Here is a 23,445-nt window from a genome sequence, read left to right as displayed (position 1 = left end):
ATTATATTCTTCCATAGAAACATGAATGTAACAACAAACATCTTCTCTATGTATAATTTTGTTAGGAACAATATAAAAAGAACCAATATAGTCTCCTATTGTTGGAATAAATGGACGATTCTTGAAAACAAGTCTAGCTTCATTATGAATATTGATAATTCTAGAATTTGCCATTTGAGAGATTAAAAACTTGAAAACAATACCTTTGATTGAATGTCTTTTTTGCTCTTCACACTTAGCAACTCCTTGATTGTAATTGCACAAATTAATTCAAGAACACAATAAATACATGCCACTTAGGGTTTTAGAAAGATTCCTCAAAAAGTTGATACATTGTACACTTGAGACCACAAAAGAAGTTTCAGATCATAAAACCTATTCAAAATCCACTGGAAATACCTTCCATGCATCTTCCATGCTCAAAACTACTTAGCACCAAACCAAGAGGGGGCACAAGGGATTTGTGTTAATTTTTCCCCTTAGACAATGTTGTCTAAGTTAGTTACCGAAAGAAGGGTCAACACCCATAGTAGGTACAAATCCATCTTCAATCTTTTCTTCATCATTATATTTTAATTTCTTTACCCATGTTCTCTTCATTTTCTCCTTCTCTTCATTGATATCAATTTTATTTTTTGGACTATTAGTCTTCTCAATCTCGCTTCTGGAATGTTTCACAATATATCCCATTTTATTGCAGTTGCAGTATGTCGAACCTCTCTGAGGTTCATTTCCATTCATTCTACTATTTCCACTTCTTCTAGAATTCCTATTTAACCTACACTTAGCAACTTTGTGCCCATATGCACTCCAAACATAACAATATCCATTGAAATATTGAGCATCTCTACCAAAACTTGAATTTACATTTCTACTCTAATTCAACCTACTTCCGCACTCACTTGTTTTATGACCAAACTTATTACAATAGTGACAATTTCCATTAAAGGGTTGATTTCAAATATAATTTATGCATTCAATAGCTCTATGTCCAAATCTATTGCATGCAAAATAATTACCATTAAAAGATGATTACTTGGAAAGAATGGGAGGAAGTCTCCAAATATTCTTTGAGTTTTGAAAGATTTGGTCTAGAATGAAATTCTTTTGATCTTTATTAGAGTTATTCAAATCATCCTTGACCTTATCTTTTCCTCTATCTTTCCTTGAAAATTCACCATATTCAAAACCAACTCCACCTTTATCTTTACTTTGTTTACGAGAAATGAGCGCAACATCTAGCACTTCACTACCATCTTTGAGTTGCTACCTATTATCGATTTGATCCTTTGCATCTTTCAGTTCCATCTTAACTCTGATTACTTCTTCTTCAAGTTTTGAACATTCCTTAGTCTTGTCATCAAGCTTTGTTTCAAATTCATCAATGAACTTATTTCCCTTATCAAGCATGCTTCTTAAATAAGAGATGTTTTTTAATTACCTTCTTATGCTTTTCTCTACTATCATCTAGGTCTGCCAATGCAGAACTCAATTCACCTTCCATGTCAACAACACCATCAACATCATCCCAATAATTATCACCCATAGGATCCATGTCATTCAAATCTTCTTCAAACATAGTATTCATAATCCTGGATCTACCTCAGTGGTTAAAATATCTCTTTAGGAACCAAAGCTTTGATACCAAGTGTTGAACACTATCGAATGCTGGGAGGAGGAGTGAATCAACATATACTAAAACTTTATTAGATTAAACTACTTAAACCATAACATACATCCAAACATATTTGCATGAAAGTAAAAAACTAGAACAACAAGTACATCCACATGAGAACACCAGGGTTTTTATGTGGAAAACCCAAATTGAGAAAAACCATGGTGAGAACAAACTCACAATATGTATTAATTGATCACAATGTTTTAGGCCACAGGCCAAGGAGCTCATTGCTCCAAACTTGTAGGCTAACACACACAACCTTAGGGCAAGATGCAAGAGAAAGACTTTCTCAATTAAAGAACAACTTTTTAGGAAAAAATACAAAATAATTGTCCAAATACAATATGAATAATAGATTGAACCACATAGGAAATAACATCTATCAATATGCAAATAATAGTTCACTAGTTAATACTCATTTGACTCCTTCTGCAACACTTTTGGACCACTGATTCACTTCAACTTGAATTATATACACACCATACATCTTACTATCTCATCCCCATGTCACACACTCTACTCAAACCTAACTAATCTGGTCAAAATATATCAACTAGATCAACAATAATCTCTACTAGATAGGCCAAAAGAAAATGTAACATGTATATAACATCAACCCAAAATATTTCATGTGGATGGTAAAGAAGACTTGTGAAGATTCACACCAAGTCGACACACCTTCCAAATATCACCAAAAGGACTTTATATACAATTGCTCGGACCAAAACACATAATCTAGTTCATACCAATCTACTTTACCCAAACACATCTTAATCTAGACCCAAAATTAAGATATGTAGACCATCACAAAAGAAACATGATGTGCTAGGAACAATATCCAATGATCCACAATAACCATAGATAACCAACAAGATAAGGAATGTAGCGCATTCCTCCGCAACAACTTGAAACTGCACACATTTTGAATATAGACATAAATAACACTTGTCCAATCAAAGAAACAAAGATTGATCTGTCACACATATTTTATTTTGATTTATATAGCCATCTGATACATAACCGGTACATACACTTCCAAATAAAGATATTGTTCATCAGAGTAATCACCAGAAATTGTAACATAGTTTCTAGACCAAACAAAAGATATTAATCTTTTGGAAACACCTCAAATCATCAATCTTATCCATCTAGAAAGCTTAGATATAGTCAACATAGCATATTCATCTACCACCATCAATCTGCATACAATTTTACATCATATAATTGAGTGATAGACATCCAAACCAACAACCAGATGCAACCAACATCAAGAACTTAACCATTGTATATTGTTAGACTACATACTTCAACATTACACCACTTCTGGACTAGTAGCACTAACCACTAGACAAACCAATAACCATACCAAGTAATCAGACCACCAATGATTCAACCTAACTAGCATCAACAAATGGACCATCAACAATAGGTTTGACATCAATGACAACAAAGACTCATATGTGTAACAGGAAGTCCAAAAATCAGAATGATAGTTGTTTTTGGATCGCAATATTTCTTTCTTTTATTGTTGTTTCTATTTTGATCATTTTTATCCCTCCACTATAGTTTTCAAATAAATTATTTTAATTCTTTGAACTCAGATCAAAAAAACTATGAACTGAATGCATTGTGCTTTAAAATAATCTCTTATTTTAGCAAAACAATTTTTCTATGCAACTTTATAAACTATGAACCGTGGCATGCATTTTGGTTTAAATTTCCATCGAACAGATTGCCATTGCATTCTTTTCTTTGTTATTTTAGCATCAGGAACATTAAATCTTTATCAAATTTACAGATTGCCATCAAATTGCAAAAAATGGAGTTTTACCTACCTGCCTTTGCTAGGTAATTTATCCTATCCATGAACATTTAGTTGGTTTAATAGTGTAGTTTTCCATTAACTCCTTACATGTCATGATTTAGGACTTCATTTTCTTGAAAGTATTTTGTACTAGTTTGTAATCAAAACATATTGTTGCAATGAATGCTATTTTTCAATGGCTTGTAGAGATTCATTGACGTTGATATTTATGCAATGTCTATGAAACTTTGAATCTCTATTTCTCATGTGGAAGAGAATTTAATTCATGATTTAAACTTTTTGCAACATGGAAGGAAGTGGAAGTGAACAAGCCATGTAGCGAATAGTGAAAGTTTTAGTCATTTTTTTCATGGGAAGGAAGCCTCTGCAAAGCTGCAAGGTTGGTATGTGAGAGAAGAACTACCCAACCACTAGAAAATGATATGTTTAATGATAATGAAATAATTTACTCTCAAGGTTCTCATAAAGTTTATTGTTTCTACCATATGTCACTCCTAGACCATTTTAGGAACCACGCACGAGGGCTTCACTTAGTGAGCCTGGGTTATAGTGTTGGCATATGCACACTCCAATGAGACATTGTAGGTGATTTAAGGTTTTGTCATTGATGGCAACCTTACAATCCTATGACATCGGCAAGGCATTCCACCGGCACTAGCAAGATTAGACTCTACACCGACACTCAGATCAATGGCATTGGTAGTGAAAGGAAGCATACTGGCACAGAGGCCGACATGATTTTTGTTGTAATATATTTTGTTTATTATTTGTAAAATCATTGTAAGCCGACTTGGCAAGTTGTAAAATGACTCTTATATAAGAGAGATCATTGTAGAACATTTTTTGTAAGTAAGAGGAATGTATTTAGGTGAAATAAGGTAGACCTATTATGCGAATTATAGGTTAAGGGTTTATGTAAGAAACATAGTAGAAACCGATACTGGATCTGGCATTATAGATGCTACTTTGAACAGTACAAGACATTGGATTTATATAATCCATTTTCTAAGTCAATGAGACTTCCTATTTTGTATTTGAGCAATGAGCTCTAGGAAATTGGCCTTACTACATGTGCAAGCCCCTCTTGTAGCAGTAATATTCTCTTATTGTCCAATAAGTGAATATTGTGGGTCACAAATCTCAACGAGGTTTTTCTCACACCGGGTTTCCTCATTAAATCCTTGTGTTATGGTGTGTTTTTCATGTGGTTGTTTTTATCTCTGTTTATTGCGTTACTTTCTGTTTACCAGTACACTGTATTAATATGCTCTACATGTTTTAAGTTAAGAAAATCTACCAACTGGTTAGATACTGAATACCCCCCCCCCCCTCCCACCCCCCTCTCTCAGTATCTATGGGAATCCTAACATATAGCATGTGCATTTCATGGAATACTAAAGAATCCCCCTATTTAAAAAAAAAATTGCCCTAAACTCCTTTTTTCATCCCCTCCCAATACATAGCCCAAATTGAAAGCTCCCCAATTTTCAAAAAATATTGTTATTTTTCATAGCCGAAATTAAAAACCCCCCTATTTTCACCAATAGGCAATATATTGTACCATCATTTTTTGGATATTAAACCCCCCAATATGAATGCACATGATATAATATTACCTAGCCAGTGAAGCCCTCGTGGAACCATGACACCATCTCTTTGCCCTTCTATCTGCTCCACTCCTTGGAGCACTCTATTAATGAGGCCCTAGATCCAAAAAATCAAGATTAAAAATTGGTGCCCTTTCACTAAGGTTCGATTTATAGACTATATTCATTTCATCTTTACCCTATGCCCACCTAGGAATGTTGTAGCTATGAAATCCCATGCCACAAGTTCTTCCCCCTTGTTAATTGGTGCTCCTTGTGCTCGAACCAAACATTGCATTCCCCATTAGAGGCTACTTTCATGGCTTCCCCTACAACCCTTTCCACTTTAGTGGTAATCACTAAAATTGATATGCCTGAAACCCAAAAGGCCTCAACTAGCAAGAAGAAAGGGAAGAAATTGAGCCATAAGAAGATAACAATTTTAGAAGACTCGAGTAAGGAGGAAGATGAGGAAAGGGAGAGTATTAGGAATGAAGGTAGGAGACAGTCAAACAGACTTGCCTCCCATGAGTCTGGGAGGGGTAAGAGATCAAAGTTGGTTGATTATGGTTTAGAAGATGAGGGAGGGGGAGTAGGGTACGAGATATGAAGAAAAATAGGATGGGGGGAATGTTGATGGTGGTGGGAAAAATTCGAATGAGAACCCAGAGAAGTCAGTTAACAATAGTTGGGCTGATTAGGGGAACCCAACTAGGGATCAAAAATTGGAGGAGGTTGTCATGGAGGAGTATGTGAAGATAAATGCTCTAAGTGAGAGTTGTGTAGGATGCTAGAGGGTTGAGAAAGAGTTGAAGGATATAGGGGACAAACTATGCAAGGTGAAGGATAAGATTATCAAGTTGGAATTGAAGATGGGCATCATATGCGAATTCACCCTTAGGGTTATGCACAGTTAGACAACCTCACTTTGTTTGATGCATCAAAATGTTCTTGGCAATGTTGCAGGCGAGGAAGACATTCACAAGGAGCTGTTTAAGTGTTGGTATTTTGGTATAGTTTTGTCATTGATGTCAACACCTACTAAATACACCTACTTTGGAGATCCAGCAACATGCACTGGCAAACAGGAAACTGTGCAACAGTTACCGGTATATGGTTAACCGACAGGATATAATATTCACCGGTACCTGCAATGACTTGGAAGACACTTGGCAATGTCGAAGACATCATGTGGACACTTTATTTTGAAGTAATAATCATTGGTATATTCTTATTTGCATATTTGCTTTTACCGGCAAATAGGTCCAAGTTATCTAGGGTTACACCAGCAGGTTTATCTTTTCTAGATCAGCATGGCACGCTATGGAGATGATTTATTATTGTTGTAAATGCATTAAGCTGACATGTTCAATCGGTTACTACATCGGATATTGTATTATTTGTAAAATGTTTTTATTGTAATATCTTGTAGAGCCGACCTACTAAAATTAGTCTTCGGGTATGGTATAAATGTAAGATCTTATTTGAAAGATCAAGTGTGGAATGCGAAAAAGATTTAAGGAAGGGTATATGTAAGATCAAGCAGGGATATACACGAAGACATCATTTGAAGGTGAAGTTAGGTTTTTGTAGAAGTATATCAGCATTACACCGGTACTAAATCCAGCATATGAAGATGCTATTTTGTACAGTACATTCTTATTGGATTTAACCATCCAACTGTAGTCAGTGTGACTCCCATTTGTGATTGAGCAGTGAGCTCTAGGCTGTTGGCCTTTCTGCATGTGCAGACCCCTTTTTGTACACTTACTATCTGTAGTAGTATCATCTGATTGTGGGTAAGGTTTCCCACCGTGGTTTTCCCCCTTACAGGGTTTCCACGTACAAATATTGGTGTCATGTGTTGTGGATTACTTTGTGCTTATGTTTCATGCATTAATTCTTACCGGTATAGCAATTTTCTGTTAACACTATTTACCGGCATACTTAACTGTCTTACTGGTATTAAGCATTAAGTTGGTTAATAAGTTTTTGGTTTGAATTTATTTGACAACTGATTCAGCCCCCCCCCCCCACCCTCTCAGTTGTCTCCAGGACCTACATTAAGTTCCTAACCGAGGACTGGAATAACACTTTGCTACAAGTAGGCCAGGGTGTCAAAAACTATAGTAATGCTTACTGTTATAGGGGTCTCTCTTTTTGTTGATTTTGTTTACAGGAGCTTGGCTCCTCTGATAAATTTACTTGGTTACTATAGTATGTTTTCTATTAACTGATGCTCTGGAATTTGATTACTATTTGGATGGTTATGTTTTTTTACTATTGAACTGTCCTAACTTTTGTTGTTATTGGTTGGTTGTAATTTTGTTGTTGTTTTTGGATGCCTTTAGGTTGTAGTTGTTATAGGGATGACACCCTTGTTATGTTGCTTTCAATATAAAAAACTGTAAAGCGGAAAATCGTGATCGAACCCTAGTTGCTCTCCCCTCTTCCAACTCCAAGGAGAGAGAAGGGAGGTCGCTAGGGTTGATGGTTTTCACTTAGGAGAGACTTTACATTCAAAAGAGGGGTTGAAACCCACAAGATCCAATCCCACGCAATGCAAGATTGGATTCTATATGAGTTTCAAGGGTTGTGATAGCAAGGATACCCTCTTTTGTAAAGAAATGTAGATAGAAAGATTAAGCTAGGAATGCATAGAAAGTGAGAAAGATTCGCTTATAAGATGAGATAGGGATATGATATGAAGCTGCGGACCTGGAATTAGCAGTAAAATGTCGATACGGCGCTGTCCTGCAAATTTGAGCAAAAGTTGTCGGGACGATGGCGCCCGGCGCCACGGTCCTCCGAAAAATCCGCGAAACGAAGGGGGATCTGTTCGTCTCTGCACAAGGATTCCAAATCTTCAATTTCAGCCGCGTACCTGCAACCTACACACAGAAAAGCGAAGACGATTGGGGGGTTAGGGATTAGGGGTTTGCCTTTAGGTCAAACCCCAGTTTAGGAATTAACCAAGAAATGAGAAATGCTGTAAATGTAAATGTATGTAATGTAAAACAAGTACTAATACCTTGTTGTAAGGATGTTTGTATCCTTATGTGCGAAGGTATAGATGTTGTTGTTTGTTGTATGTTGTATGTAGTAATATGTGATCTCCTCTTCAATGGTTGAATCCTTGTCTTGAATGCAACACTTAGCCTTGAATGGAGACTTGGAATGAATGCTTGAATGCTTGAATGCTTGAGTATAGTTTCCACGCTTGTACACATATGTCCTCCTTCTACCCCAATGGGAGAGGCAAATGTAGTTTATATACTTGCCAACTAGGGTTAATAGACTGATTTTCCCGACCTTAGGCCGACCAGGAAAGTTTATTTTCAATTTGCAAACAAAAAGACCTGAGACCCCATAGGAGACCGGGCCCAAAATAGGCCCAGGGACCAGGGCGCTGGGCGCTTTGGTCCCACCTCCCGGGACAGCAGGGTGCAAAGGAGGTTCAGGCCAGGGTGCAAGAAAATGCAGTTTTTGATGTCGTGAGCAAGTTTCGGGGTCTCCATTCAGGTTTAGTGTTGCGTCGCCATCATGAAGACCCAAATGTGGTTGAAATTGCAAGTGTCACAATTTTAGGACGCTACAAAAACATGGTTAATGAAGATAATCATAATTTTTAAGAGACAATCCTAAGTTTTTAAGTGTCAAAGGTAAAGTGATCTACAAGTCCCCAGAGAATAACCCTATTAATTCCCACTCCCCTAATATCAATATTTCAGACAGTGAACTTGCCAAGGGCAATATTACTATCTCCTTAAGGGAGCGTAGGTTTGCTAGGCTTTCTAAATTGACTATCGCTACTAAGATTGTTGCGGCCATTAGGAAAACCTGAAGACCAATCACAAGATTCAACATTTAATGGTATTGGTTATGAGAGAAGCGAGGAGACCCAAGATGAACCCTTAAATCTAATCTCGAGGGATTTAGTATCTCGTTCCCCTCCATAGAAACTCAGCTTAATATAGCTCTTGAAGGGTTGAATAGACTAAAGGATTATGGTAATGAAGAGGACGAAGAGGCTAGTGGAGGCTATAGTGAAAACTACGATTGGTAGATGATGACCATAGAGATAGAGGGCCTTAATGTCAAGGTTGAGAGCTTGGAACACCACAAAACTACCTTGGGTGGTATCAAATTTGATTAAGATCAACAAAGGTCTGATGCAGAAATATGTGATGGAGGTCATGATCATGGCATGAAGAATATTGAAAAGAAAAAGAAAAGGAAAGCCCCTACTAGGATGGAAAATGAACGAGCTAAGGGAAAGATTTGCAACAACTTACTCCCTTGGGAGGAGGAGTTGAATGATATCTTGGATAATTTTTTTATCCTGAGGTGTAATGGGTTGGGGACCTTCCCCACTTAACTTAATTAAAAACATGAGATAAATTTAAAAAAATAGATGAATCAAATTAAATATTTTTAATCTTTTAATCTTGAAAAAATATCATAAGTTTAATCAATATAATGATAGTGTTTAAATTTTAAGTCATTGATAAATATGATAAATCTTTATACAAATTTGTTTTTTATTAGATTATGTGGAAAAGGGCCCCAACTTATTTTGATTTATTTTTAATGATAAATATTATGCAAATATGTTGAACATGGTATTATAAATATTAATTTTAATACTATTTAAATAACTATATTTTAATGTCCATTGAAAATTAATTTTGTTATAATTATGAAAAGTTGTTATCATAATTTCTACTCTATCATATCCATTAATTAGGTTTTTATTATTTGAAGGCTTGCAACTTACACACAATCTGCCAAATACCTACATTCAACCCGAATGCATTAATTATTTTCACAATTTGTAACAAACTAATTTAAGACTTAATTATTTTCACAATTTGTAACACACTAATTTAAGGCACTATCAACAAATCTATATTATTAATGCATTAATTAACTTTCCAACAATTAATACAAATTTGTTGAACATGTTATAATATAAGAAACATATTAGTTTAAGCATTGTAATGTAACAAACCATCTTGTTATCATGTTTTCATACCATAACAATTCTTTACAAAATAAATGCATTCATAAAAAATGATTTTATGTAAATAGATTAAATTGGTTTAAAAAAATAGAATTATGAAGAAAACAAAATAAATAATAATAATAAATATTTTATTTCAAAGAAAATAATTTAATAAATATTTGTGGTGACTATTTTCCATACAAAACAGCGCAAGATCAAAAATATAAATTTGTATCATACAATTGTTCGAGGAGAATTTTTGCATTTCTACAGTATTGAGAAAACAGATTAAGAAGATCGAATCAGTAGAAATTGCATAAAAATTTCTTGTGATTTACAGATTTTGTATTTTTGATCTTGTATGAAAAATAAAGAATTCCATAAATACTTGTTCACAGATCATTAAGTGCACTTATAGCAAGCCTTTTACAGACGCATTTTTTAAATCCTCTGTAAACTGTTGGATGCGGGTAAAAAATAGAAAGAACAATACAATCTCATGTCTTTTAGCTTTTTAAAACGAATCTGGAGTTGCCCCGTTCCAGTGTGTAACTTGTGCTAAAGTCCAGTTTGAACAGACGCTGAACAGACAGCTAAATTGTTTTAGAAGAGAAACGAAAAGATGATGACACGTGCATAATATTAGATACTCTGAACTGATAGTTAACTCAAATTAAACAAACAGTTTTTAATAATTGTCCACAGTGAACACCCTCATATCAGGAGGTCATACAGAAGGTGTTTTGACAACCAAGCTGCCTATCATGCTCTTTATATGGGAGAAGAAAGCAGAGGATCGATTGCATATGATTCTTTTTCAAATTACAGAGGAATTAGAATAACATGTCAATGAGGAACAGAGTATCAGGGATACTCCAACTATTGGTTGCCTGTACACTGGCAATAGCCATACATGGAGAAAATGATGATTTTTCTTCCATAAGAAGAGAGGACTTTCCGCAGGATTTCTTGTTTGGAACTGCTTCTTCTGCATACCAGGTATTCAGAAGTAATGCTTTTGGTAGTTTCTTTTAGGATTTTTCATCGATAAATCGTTTTAGCAATCGGTAGCACGAGTTTTTGTATGTTTTGAAGGTCCAGCAGATTGAATGATTTAAGTGGATTTTTGTTTTCTTTACAGTATGAAGGAGCAGTTGCAGAGGGTGGGCGTCTACCAAGCATTTGGGATACATATACCCATAAACCAGGTGTTGTGATTTGGTTGCATGGAATTTTAAGGTTTCAGAACTTTTTGGATGAATTTCTATGTTGATATTTTGGGTATCATGGGTTGAACAGGGAATACTTACGATGGTAGTAATGGAGATGTTGCAATGGATCAGTATCACCGTTACATGGAGGATGTACAACTCATGGCAGATATAGGAATGAATGCTTACCGCTTCTCCATCTCTTGGTCTAGGCTTATTCCAAGTAAAGATTACTATTCCATTTAAAGATTACATCATTTGGGTATCAAGAAAAGCAGTTTACATCATTGGGTAGTATGAAAGATCGGATTGTACAGCAGTTTTTGTGGAATTATGGAGACTGATTATGGTATTGATATTTGATGCCAGATGGAAGTGGTGAAGTTAATAGAGAGGGAGTGGATTACTACAACAAACTGATTGATGAGCTTCTTAATCATGGTAGCTACTGATTTGTTTTGAGTATGAGGTATCAATTAGTGTTTAGAAATCTATTATAAAGTTGTAGCAATCATAACCCTGCCCATTTTTGTTGCCAATGCAGGGATTGAGCCCCTGGTGACAATTTACCATTTTGATCTGCCCCAAGCTCTTCAGGACTCTTATGATGGATGGTCGGACTCAAAAATAGTGTAAGTTGTGTTCATATTATCTTCTTTCTCTTCTTGTGTAAGTTTATATTATCAATCTTGGCATGCAACTAGTTTGTAAAATTATTTTCGTTGTATTGCTCAGGGAGGATTTTGCAGCATACTCAAAAGTTTGCTTCAGAGAGTTTGGAGACAGAGTGAAGTATTGGATGACATTCAATGAACCCAATATCTTTGTTCCTTTGGGATACAGCGCTGCCATATTTCCACCTCAAAAGCATTCCAAGAGGGAAGCATACCTTGCCAGCCGAAATGTTCTTCTTGCACATGCAGCTTCAGTGGAAATCTACAGAACAAAGTATAAGGTATAAGCACAGCCTCCTTTTATCTCTGCTTGTCTGAGTGTCAACCTATTATGAATAACAGAGTCACTTAACTACTTAAATAGTTGCACAGCCTGAGCAGAGTGGTATGATGGGATTGACATCCTTACTGATTCTTAATAATTGACACAGGCTGAGCAGAAGGGCATGATTGGCATTGACATCCTTGCTACCTTTTTTGAGCCTTTGAGGAATACCACTGAAGACCAAAAAGCTGCACAAAGATTGCTTGATTATCACATAGGATGGTAAGAGAGATTCACATTTCTTAAAGCTTCTTTTTTCTTTTCCCCTTACTTGCCGGTCTAGTCTAATCCAAATTGTGAAATAGTGACATTTTTAGAAGCAAGGATAGACCTGATTATTTTGTTCTATTTGCATCAACATTTGGGATCACATTTTATGATACAGATCTCTCACCCCATGATAATCACCTTGATGCAAATAAATTTTATGCAGTTGAATCTAGAAACAAGCATTATAATCATTATGGACTAATCTCTAAAGGATAGACTTTACAAGTTCTTCAATCTTCATGCAGCATAAAGGTTATTTTAATGGAATATTCGCCATAGGTACAAGCAGAAAATTATTGATCTGAACTCAAAGATGTATATATATTGAAAGTGGCATAATTATGATATAATGAATTGAATATAAACTTTTCTTAGCTGGGTCTGCAACAATTCTTCATGTGTAAGTTTTATGAATTTTCTTGCAATAACTATTTGCAGGTTTTTGGATCCTCTGTTTCATGGAGACTTTCCTGCTCACATAAAAGAAACATTGGGCTCTGAGATCCTATCTTTCTCTAAGGAAGAGTCCTTGAAATTGAAAGGATCTTTAGATTTTCTGGCTATTAACCACTATTCCACCATGTATGTTGCCAATCCTCCTTGCCCACCAGATTGCTTGGACAAACGCTTCTATGTGGGTATGGACGTCTGTCTGTCAGGTAAGTTTACATTTACAAGCTCAATCTGAGTATACAATACACAAATTTAAAATGCAATTTCTGTAAGGCGCCTGATTTTGTCTCAAACTTTCACAGATAGACGTGATGGCGTTCCTATTGGACCAGAGGTAAAATTCCAAAAGTCCAGTATCATGTCTGATGTAATTCCTCTGCTAGCATGCAGTAATTTGTGCTTAACCTTGTATTTGCAGGCTGCTATGAAGCTGTTTTTTGTGGTGCCATATGGAATACAAAAAATACTTGACTACATCAGAATAACTTACAACAATCCACCAGTTATTGTAGCGGAAAATGGTAAATTGAATTGTGCTACTTAGTGATTGTGAATTAGAATATATAATTGATGATATCAGTTTTTGACAATTCATTATGTTTCTTTCTACTATTTTTGGATTCAATTGTGTTTTTTTTTTTTTTTTCACAAAGCACATTCTGTGATCCATCATCACATTTTACTTCTTTGGCTCTCTCGTTAAGAAACAGAGTGATTTGAAATGATGATGCAAAATACAAACACAATCGAATCTAGAAATAACAGCAAGATACATAAATGATACTAAAAGTTTACATGGTTGTTAAAACAATGCATTATCATACAGGGGTGCAAAATAATGCTTTTGAATCAATAAATGATTTGTTTTTGCTTGATCCCGAACAGGATTTTCTGAACCCACAAACGATTCTCTGCCTATCAGTGAAGTATGCAGAGACAAACAACGTCTTGATTATCATCGAGATTACATGAAATATTTGCTAAAGGGCATTAGGTACAATTCTTTCCAGTAGATCGTTAAACTTATTTTATGAATCGTGATTCACAAGAATCTATCTTTTAATTTGTATAATCACAAATAATTGATTAATCACCCGTTCCAATTCTATTCAAATTTTCTACAATCAAACTCAATTTTATTTTAATACAATTGCAGGAACGGAGCTGATGTGAGAGGTTACATGGTGTGGTCTCTGCTGGATGACTTTGAATTCAATTATGGGTACACTATCAGATTTGGCTTATATTATGTGGACTATGGTGACAATTTGAAAAGATATCCAAAGATGTCTGCTCTCTGGTTTAAAAATTTGCTGAGGAGCAATCCAATTTTGTCTGCTCGCTGGTTGAAGGATTCCCAAAGAAACAATGGCCAAAGCTTAAGTAGCATTTAATTGGGTGAAGATTTTGAGATGAATTGCTTTGTTGGGCCTGCAGATGTGCATATGAGCTATTTTTACAGTGGGCCATCATGATTATTTTTAAATGCACACTATGTGCATTCTTATATGATGAATTTTTAATAGGTCTCATGCATTTTTTTTTTATTTGTAACTGTGCATAACTGGTATCGATTCACCAGTTGAGGATTCTGATGGATCAGGAAAAAAAAATTATTAATCGATGAAAAGGAAAATTTTTAATATGATTTTTTGAATTATTTTTACATGTATCATTTTTGAAGTTGTTATTTGTTCTATACCTAAGTGAATGGAAGGATTGTTAATCTAGATATTTTAAAACTTCTTAGACATATATATTGAATAGTACATCCCAACTCAAAAAGCATTCAGATATTACAGGGATTTTTTAAAATTGTTTTAATTATATATAATTCAAATTAAAAAATATATAAAGTTTAACAATATTGTATTGGATGGATGAGACAAGCAAGAAAGGAGTTCATGTGCAAGAGAAAAAAATGAATGTTGGAATGTGGAACTTACTATACAATTTGAATAACAAATAAATAAATTTATTTTAATATAAGATTGATACACCCATTTGGCCACGGATGCATACCAGTTAAGTGAAACCCACTTATGCAAAACTGAAATGGATACCTCTCCTCCCCAATATGAACAAACACTACATTTGTTTGAAGATCCCTCACTACATAATCAAGAGGAAATTCCCTAAGCTTGATAAATGAAACATGACACCAAGATTTTGTTCAATAAATAGGCGAGAGTCATTATTACTAGAGAAGAAGTGAGAGATCAATCGGTAAACCCTACCTATTGATATGCTAAACCCTAACCGATGAAGTTTGGTGTATCGGTTGTATTGGTTTATGATCAAATGATGAGCGCTGATGATTATGACATGTATGCATGTTGTATGAGAAGAATTTCAAATAATTTTTGGCGAGGAGAGATAATGGTTTTTGTCTTGTGAATGAGCAAGTTCATTGCATATAATGAAAACCGCGTGATGAGTTACAAAGTTCAATGAAGCGGTGATCAAGGAGTGGTCGAGGTTGTCTTGAATTATGTGCAGTGATAACTATGTAATCCAACGGTCATACTTGAACCAATTTGTTTGTAATCTCTATGAGTTAATTAGGTTTGTGATGTGTTACCGACCTATTGTTTTGTTTATAAGGTCGATGAGTTGATTTGTTGTAATGTTGGCAATTTTGGTTGAATGTAAGAGTGATTGGTTGCCAAACCAGATGATGTATCTATAGTATGTGTAAAGGCAGATAGGAGCATAAAAGGATCTAAACAAGCAAGTGTAGTGCTATTCAAACAGATCAACAAACCCTTGTTATTCTCTAACAATTACAATAGTCAAATCCCCTAACCGGGTAAGCTCTAACAAGCTTAGTGATATCTAAATCCTCTAACCATGTGGTCCATTAGTTTAGATTTCAAATCCTCTACCGAGGTTACTCATAACAGGGTATTGCTTCTAATAGGGCATTATAGTCAATCCCTTAATCAGGTGGTCCCTAACAAGATATGTTTTTTAATAGGACTTATTGTAAAGCTTTAACAAGCTTGGCTCCTAACAGGGCAAACTTCAAAAGAGTTCAGAATACTTGTGGGTATTCATACCCACCGTGGTTTTTCCCATTTGGGTTTCCACGTCAAAATCATTGTGTCAAGTGGTGAATGTTTTTGTGGTTATGTTTGATATGGTTAATTTTCTTAACAACTAAACCCACTTAGATATGATATGATGACCAACAACAATCTAAAATGAGCTTTTACTTTTGTTATTAAAGTATTTAGATATTTTGGTTAAAAGTTTTTGAGAGTTTCAGAGTTGTTTTACTGTTATTCTGTTATGATAGTCAATTGGTTTACTTGACAGTGATATTGCAATTTGTTAGTTATGAGTTTAACTTGAGAGGTTGTTTTTGTTTGGTGAAAAATTTATATCAATTTTCTATCTACTTATTCAGCCCCCCCTCTCTCAGTAGTTTACCAGATCCTTATTGATTCTTCATACTATCAATTGGTATTAGAGCATTTCAGGTCCTCTAAGGTCTAAGCCTAACAACTTGAGGTAAAAATCTTGAAGAACATGATGAAGAAAGAAGGTCTGAAGTTTAACAGAGAAAACTACAGAATATGGAGTGATAGAATGAAAATATATATCAAGAGTCTAGGAAGTCAATACTGGGAACATGTTGGTACTCAATATGTTGCACCTAGTGGGATTATGACTGATGATCAGAAGAAAGAGGAACAAGAAAATAATCAAGAATTGGAGGCCATTATCAGTTCTTTTTCTAATTCAGAGTATGTTGATGTCCATCATCTGGAGACTACATATGAGGTGTGGAAGAAACTTGAAGAAATCTATAGCGGTAATGAGCATGTGAATATTGCCAAAGAAGAGAGTCTAAGAGGAAAATTTGATGACATGCAGATGGTTGAAGGTGAGAATATACAACAGTATGGTCAAAGGATCAAAGAGATAGTTGGTGAGATCAAGAGTGCTACTGGTAAAGTGGAAGATGGCATAGTAGTTAGTAAGGTGTTGAGAACCCTTCTACCGGTCTACGCTATCCGAGTTGCAGCCATTCAGGAGCTAAAGTCTATTGATAAAACTAAGGTAACCCTTGACTCTGTCATTGGTAAGCTTACTGCATTTGAATTAAATGGTTATGATGGTAGTGTTCAGAAATTCGAACCTACATTTAGAGCTTCCATTTCTAACCCTTCTATGAGGAAAAGTAGAGATGTCAGTCACAACTATGTATCTAGATCTAGTAGAGAAGTTGATGATGAAGACAGTTTGATTGAGCTTGAAGCATTGTTGGCCAAGCGATTGCCCAGAGGTACCGATAAGTACAGAGGTAAATTACCTTTGAAATGTTTTGCATGTAACAAGATTGGACACATTGCAGCTAACTGTCCTAATGGTGACAATGAGCATAAGCGTGAGAAGTACAAGAAGTACAAAGGAAAAGGCAAAAGAGATTGTCTCATTGTAGTTGATGGTGGTATCATTGATGAGGAATCCGAGGGAGATGCTAATGAAGACATTGCCTTTGTTACCATTAAAGAGGAAACATCCGATCAAAAAGCATTAGTTTCTCGCATAGATAATTATGATTATTATATCATTGATAGTGGTTGTTCACACCACATGACCGATGACCAGAGTAAATTTCTCACTTTGAAGGAATTTGATGGAGGATTTGTAAGATTTGGAAATGACTCACCCTACATGGTAAAAGGAAAGGGAACTATTTTTCTTGATGGAAAAAGAAGTGCAGATGATGTCTACTGGGTTGAAGGATTAAAGCACAATCTTTTAAGTGTATCTCAACTCAATGACAAAGGTTATCCATTCGAATTCAAGAATGGAATATGCACAATCTATGGGAGCAAAGGTGAACTGATGCAACCGGCAAGTAGACAAAAGGTAACTTGTTTCACCTGAATCCTAAAGTCAACAACTATTTAATTGCTAAAGTAGATGATAATTGGCTTTGGCATCAAAGATTTTGTCATATAAATTTTGATAACATTGTTAAGGTCAATAAGTCCAAGTCGGTAAGAGGTTTGCCTCAGTTGGACAAACCGGTGAATGCTTTGTGTAAGGAATGTCAGTTGGGAAATATGACATCCTCAAATTTTAAGAGCAAATCTCATTCAGTAGAACATCTGTTAGATTTGGTTCATACAAACCTCTGTGGACCAATAAGGACTAAAAGTATTCAAGGTGACATATATTTTATGATCTTCATTGATGATTGTTCAAGAATGATGTGGGTCACATTCTTGAAGGACAAAACAAAAACCTTTAGTAAGTTCAAGGCATTCAGGGCCTTAGCTGAAAAGGAAAGTGGTAAGAAGATGAAGTGTCTAAGGACTGATCAAGGTGGTGAATTTACTTCAGAGAAATTCACTAGATATTGTGAAGACAATGGAATAAAGAGACAACTTTTTGCACCAAGGACACCACAACAGAATGGTATTGCAGAGAGGAACAATCAGTCAGTTGTTGAAGCTGCTAGAATGATGCTTATACAAGGAGGAGTAGCAAAAAATTTCTGGAGAGAAGTTGTCAGCACAACTATCTACACTATGAACCTGATATTGGTTAAGAGAGGTAAGGATAAGACTCCTTATGAATACTGGTATGGTAGCTCACCTAATGTCAGTTATTTTAAGATTTTTGGCAGGTAAATGCTTTATCAAGAGAGGTGACTATGTTAGTAAGTTTGAGGCTAAAAATGATGAAGGCATGTTCCTTGGTTACTCCACCAAGAGTAAGGCCTACAAATGTTACAACAACCGGATACAAAGAATCATTGAAAGTGTTGATGTTTGAGTGGATGAGTATCCTGAAGTCTCGGGAGAAAACAATGAGGAGAAGAAGGATGATGATCCTTGTATTCTGATTTTGGAACTAGAAACGGTGTTACCAGAAGCTGATAAAGTGAATGTTGTAGTACCGGTTCAACTAGAACAGGTAGATTCAGAAGAAGATGATGATAATGAAGAAGAAGAACATGAAGGAAATGATCATATTATTCCAAGGTATGTGAGACTCAATCATAATTCTGACCAGATTATTGGAGATAAAGATGCTGGAGTATTAACCAAAAGAAGAATAAGAGAAAATTCTTGCATGATCTCCACTATTGAGCCTCGAACTGCTAAGGAAGCATTTGGAGATGATCATTGGATTAAAGCTATAGAGGAGGAGCTTGACCAAATTGAGAAGAACAACACATGGACCCTAGTACCTAGACTGGTGAATAAAAATGTGATAGGTACTAAATGGGTATTCAAGAACAAACTAAATGAAGATGGAGTAGTAGTCAGAAACAAAGCTAGATTGGTATGCAAAGGATATGCACAGGAAGAAGGAGAAGACTATGGTGAGACTTTTGCACTAGTTGCTAGATTGGAAGGTGTTAGGACTCTACTTGGATTTGCAACATATAAGGGATTCAAAGTATATCAAATGGATGTGAAGTCAACATTTTTGAATGGAATACTGGAAGAAGAAGTATACATTGAGCAGCCAAATGGTTATGCTTTGACTGATGAAAAGAATATGGTGTGTAAGTTGCACAAGGCACTATATGGTTTGAAGCAAGCACCGAGAGCAAGGTATGAAAGGATTGAGAGGGAGATTGCTAGGTAAGTGCTAAAAAAGGCTTATTTTGGTCAAAAGGTACAATAGGAAACAAAAAGTCTTGTTTTTATCTGCTTCTTATATTTGCAATATCAAGAGTAGTTACAATTAACAGTTCTCTCTACAAGTCTTCACCATCAACCTCCCTTTTTGGTGAAAGCTCACACCCATGCTCAAACTTACTCCAATTCCTCACTTCACCCATCTACACATTTCTCAATTCCGGTTCTTTTGACATTCAACTTACTATTTTAGAGTGCATTAGGAGACTCCAACATTGTCATGTAGAGCAACAAGGTTTACTCAAGGTTTGACAATCAAAACTTAGTTTAAGGCCCATAGCCTTTGGCTTACTCAACTCACCAACCAAGGGTCAAAACCTCCAAGAGAGTCTACACACTATCCAAGGTCCTATATGGCCCTTGTTTCACTATTTTAGAATGACCTCACAAAGTTTCATAAGTCCCAAACTTCTCCATGCAATCAGGTTCATGCTTTTTGACAAAAATAGTCAAAAGGGCTACTAGCCCGTGGAGGCCTAATTGGTCTAGTTTTTCTCACCCTGCCCAATAATGGGCTTCTTGACCATGGGAGATGGTTTGGACAGTGAGGAATAAGTCATAGCAAAGAGATTTTTGTGGTTTTAGGCTCAGAGAAGTGGTCTTACTGTCTAACCTCATTTTTAGGCATGAATGTAGGGTTTTGGAAGGTTTTGGAGTATAACCACTGTGTTAGCATCCTTGTTCACCAATACAAGCACCTAGATCTTCATAGAACCTTTGTCATGACTTCAAAATGTATCCCTTGCCTCTGTCACACAAACATTATGACAAATACTTGGCAAACAACTGAGAAAAGAAGTGAAAATGCCACTGTCACTGTCAAAACACTGCCCTTTAACAGTCAACTGCTGCTACACCTTTGGACCTGCATAACAAGGAGTTTTAACTAGAAATCTACCTTAATAAGGTCTACAACACATCAATGAAATTTCCTATTACATTGCCTTCATAGTTACAAGGCTTGGATAATGCTCTTGAAGCATTCCTTGAGCATTTTGACAAAAACAAATCACAAACAGTGAACTTGCTGCTAAATACAAAGATTGATAAAACTTGCAAATTACAAACTTGTAACACTTCTCAGACTCCTTGCTTGGACACTTTAACACCTCAATGCATTTTGATTACAAGAATTTGAGTTTTCAAGAAGGATATTAGTCAAGTTCCAAAGCTTGTCTAATCTTCACTCAAATTTGTCCTCCAAACATAGTTTTGACTCAAAAAGAAATATATACACAATGTACATGCATAAACCAACTTGACCCAATCCATTTTGGTGGAAGCCCAGGCCTGGATTAGTCAAGTTTGGGCATTTTCCAGCTCCAAACCCTTGACAGGGCAGTGAGCACACAGAATGGAAGAAATTTTATTACACCAACTTGCAAAAGAAAAACCAGTGCAATGATCACTTTGGGAGCATTAAATAATCAATAGGAATACTTCCCATAAGGTACAGTATAGACAAAGAGTGCTACAGTACGGACTGTTACCCCAAGGAAGGAAAAAACAGTGAGAAAAACCAAAATTTCATGATTTCTATTAGGATTCTCTTGTTAATACAATCACCAACCTTTCTCAAGGAAAAGGGAGGCCTTTTTATAGTATTTCCAATTAGTTATCAATCCCCGTATGGACATGAGGCTTCCACAACTGCATTGTATTTGAAAAAACCAAAAATGACAACTTTGACAACTTTTGCAAGCCCAAATGACAACATTTCTTGCTCCAAAAGACATTTTTTACAACCTAACCTCATCAACTTATATAACAACCTAATACATTCTTAAAAACACTTAGTAAACATGTTTCAATGCTTTGGAAAGCATTTGGAGACCTTTTAGGTAATTTTGCACATTTTTGCCAAAATTGTCAACTCAAAGCCTGAAAGGCAAAACTTGACCTCTTGAGCCCAAAATGAGATCAAAACCACTAGACAAGACACATAACAACCTAAAACAACATTATAAACTTAACACAAGACATTACAAACATGAAAGTATAAAATACTCAAAAAGGAGAGTTTTAGTCAACTAGGTGCTCTTGCACTAAGGATACATTCACACCTGATGAAGATAGCTTTTCAGAGAACTAGTGAAGACAACAATATATATCTCAAATTTGAAGGAGATAAGATACTGGTTAGTGAAGTGTTTGTGGATGATATCATATTTGGAGGCAATGATGACATGAGTGATGACTTTGCGAATGAGATGAAAAATGAATTTGAAATGTCTCTAGTGGGAGAGATAAAATTCTTCATAGGTTTGCAAATTCAGCAGATGAAGAGTGGTATTTTTATCACATAGTATAAGTATGTGAAAGAGGTATTGAAGACATTTGGAATGAGTGATGGTAAACTAGTTGGGACACCAATGGTTACAGGTTGTAAATTGTCTAAGGAGGATGAAGTTGCATATGTTGATGAAAAGGAGTACAGGTCAATGATAGTGAAATTGCATTATGTTGTTCACAAGAAGCAGGATATTACTCATGCAGTTGGTTTAGTTGCCAGATTTCAGAAGAATCCAAAGGAGACACATTTGATAGCAACCAAGAGGATATTTAGATATTTGAAAGGTACTATTGACTATGGATTATGTTATCCATATGCAGGTAACTTTGATTTGAAGGTTTATACGGATGCAGATTGGGCAGGTAATGTTGATGATAGGAAGAGAACAACTGGTGGTGTATTCTTTCTTGGAGGAAGACTTTTTTCATGGAGCAGCAAGAAGCAGAGCTATATATCATAGTCCACTGCTGAAGCTGAGTATGTTGCAACATATATGAATTGTACCAAGGCTATCTGGATGAAACACATTCTGGAAGGATTCAAGTTGAAGATTACAGATCCAGTAAAGATCTTATGCGACAACACCAGTGCCATAAATATTTCAAAGAACCTGGTTTTGCATGCTAGAACCAAGTATATTGAGTTGAAATGTCATTTCTTGAGAGAGAAAGTGCAGAGTAAAGATGTGTTATTGGAGCATGTATCTACAAAGGAGCAACTAGCAAATATCTTTACTAAACCTCTGCCTACGACTACTTTTGAGTATCTTAGAGGTCAGGTAGGGGTTGTGCCCCTACATGAAGTCAATTGAGTGTGATGTGGAATACATTAGTCCCTGAGCTAATTGAAGAATCTTGAAGTAGGATTGGTGTAGAGTGGAGTTATTCCACAAGGGGAGCATCACGTTGCAAGTTGATGTTGCAGAATAGTGAAGTATGACACTGCATGTTTTACTTTCACTTCGACATTGTTGTCAAAGGGGGAGAAGAACTATATAATTGGGGAGAAGAACTATGTGATTGGGGAGAAGAATTGTATGATTGACAGAGAGAAGATCTATAGCCAGTTACTAGTTGAAGACATGAAGACTCAGTTGAAGGAGAGTACATGGTAAAATTTAAACTAGGATTCCTATTCACAATCATAGCTATCAAGGGTATTGATACTTATATTGCCATCAATGCCAAAGGGGGAGATTGTTGGCATTTGCATGAAGATTGCATTGTGAACTTTTATGTTGTCATTGATGTCAATTATAACCGGTAATGATGTTGTAATAATATTGTTTTGAAACTGGTAGGAAGAGCTAGTGAAGGGAATTGTAACCGGTAAGAGAGCTTGTGAAGGAAACTGATATACTAGAGAAGAAGTGAGATCAATCGGTAAACCCTACCTATTGATATGCTAAACCCTAACCGATAGATTTTGGTGAATCAGTTGTATTGGTTTGTGATCAA

General features: G+C 35.7%; 1 protein-coding gene across 1 annotated transcript; it reads left to right on the top strand.

Annotated features, from left to right (window-relative positions):
• Positions 1-10,853: 10,853 nt before the first annotated feature.
• LOC131031255 (coniferin beta-glucosidase) lies at positions 10,854-14,685 on the top strand. The gene is made up of 12 exons (XM_057962313.2): positions 10,854-11,093; positions 11,236-11,302; positions 11,394-11,528; positions 11,675-11,746; positions 11,850-11,937; positions 12,041-12,260; positions 12,411-12,526; positions 13,013-13,233; positions 13,330-13,361; positions 13,446-13,548; positions 13,913-14,021; positions 14,184-14,685. Exons 1-12 carry the CDS (start codon positions 10,938-10,940, stop codon positions 14,419-14,421), a joined length of 1,557 nt encoding a protein of 518 aa, XP_057818296.2. The 5' UTR covers positions 10,854-10,937; the 3' UTR covers positions 14,422-14,685.
• The last annotated feature ends 8,760 nt before the right edge of the window (positions 14,686-23,445 follow it).

The sequence above is a fragment of the Cryptomeria japonica genome, chromosome 8 (assembly GCF_030272615.1).
Source record: "Cryptomeria japonica chromosome 8, Sugi_1.0, whole genome shotgun sequence".
NCBI classification, from domain to species: domain Eukaryota; kingdom Viridiplantae; phylum Streptophyta; class Pinopsida; order Cupressales; family Cupressaceae; genus Cryptomeria; species Cryptomeria japonica.
This window is presented reverse-complemented; position numbering and strand designations above follow the sequence as displayed.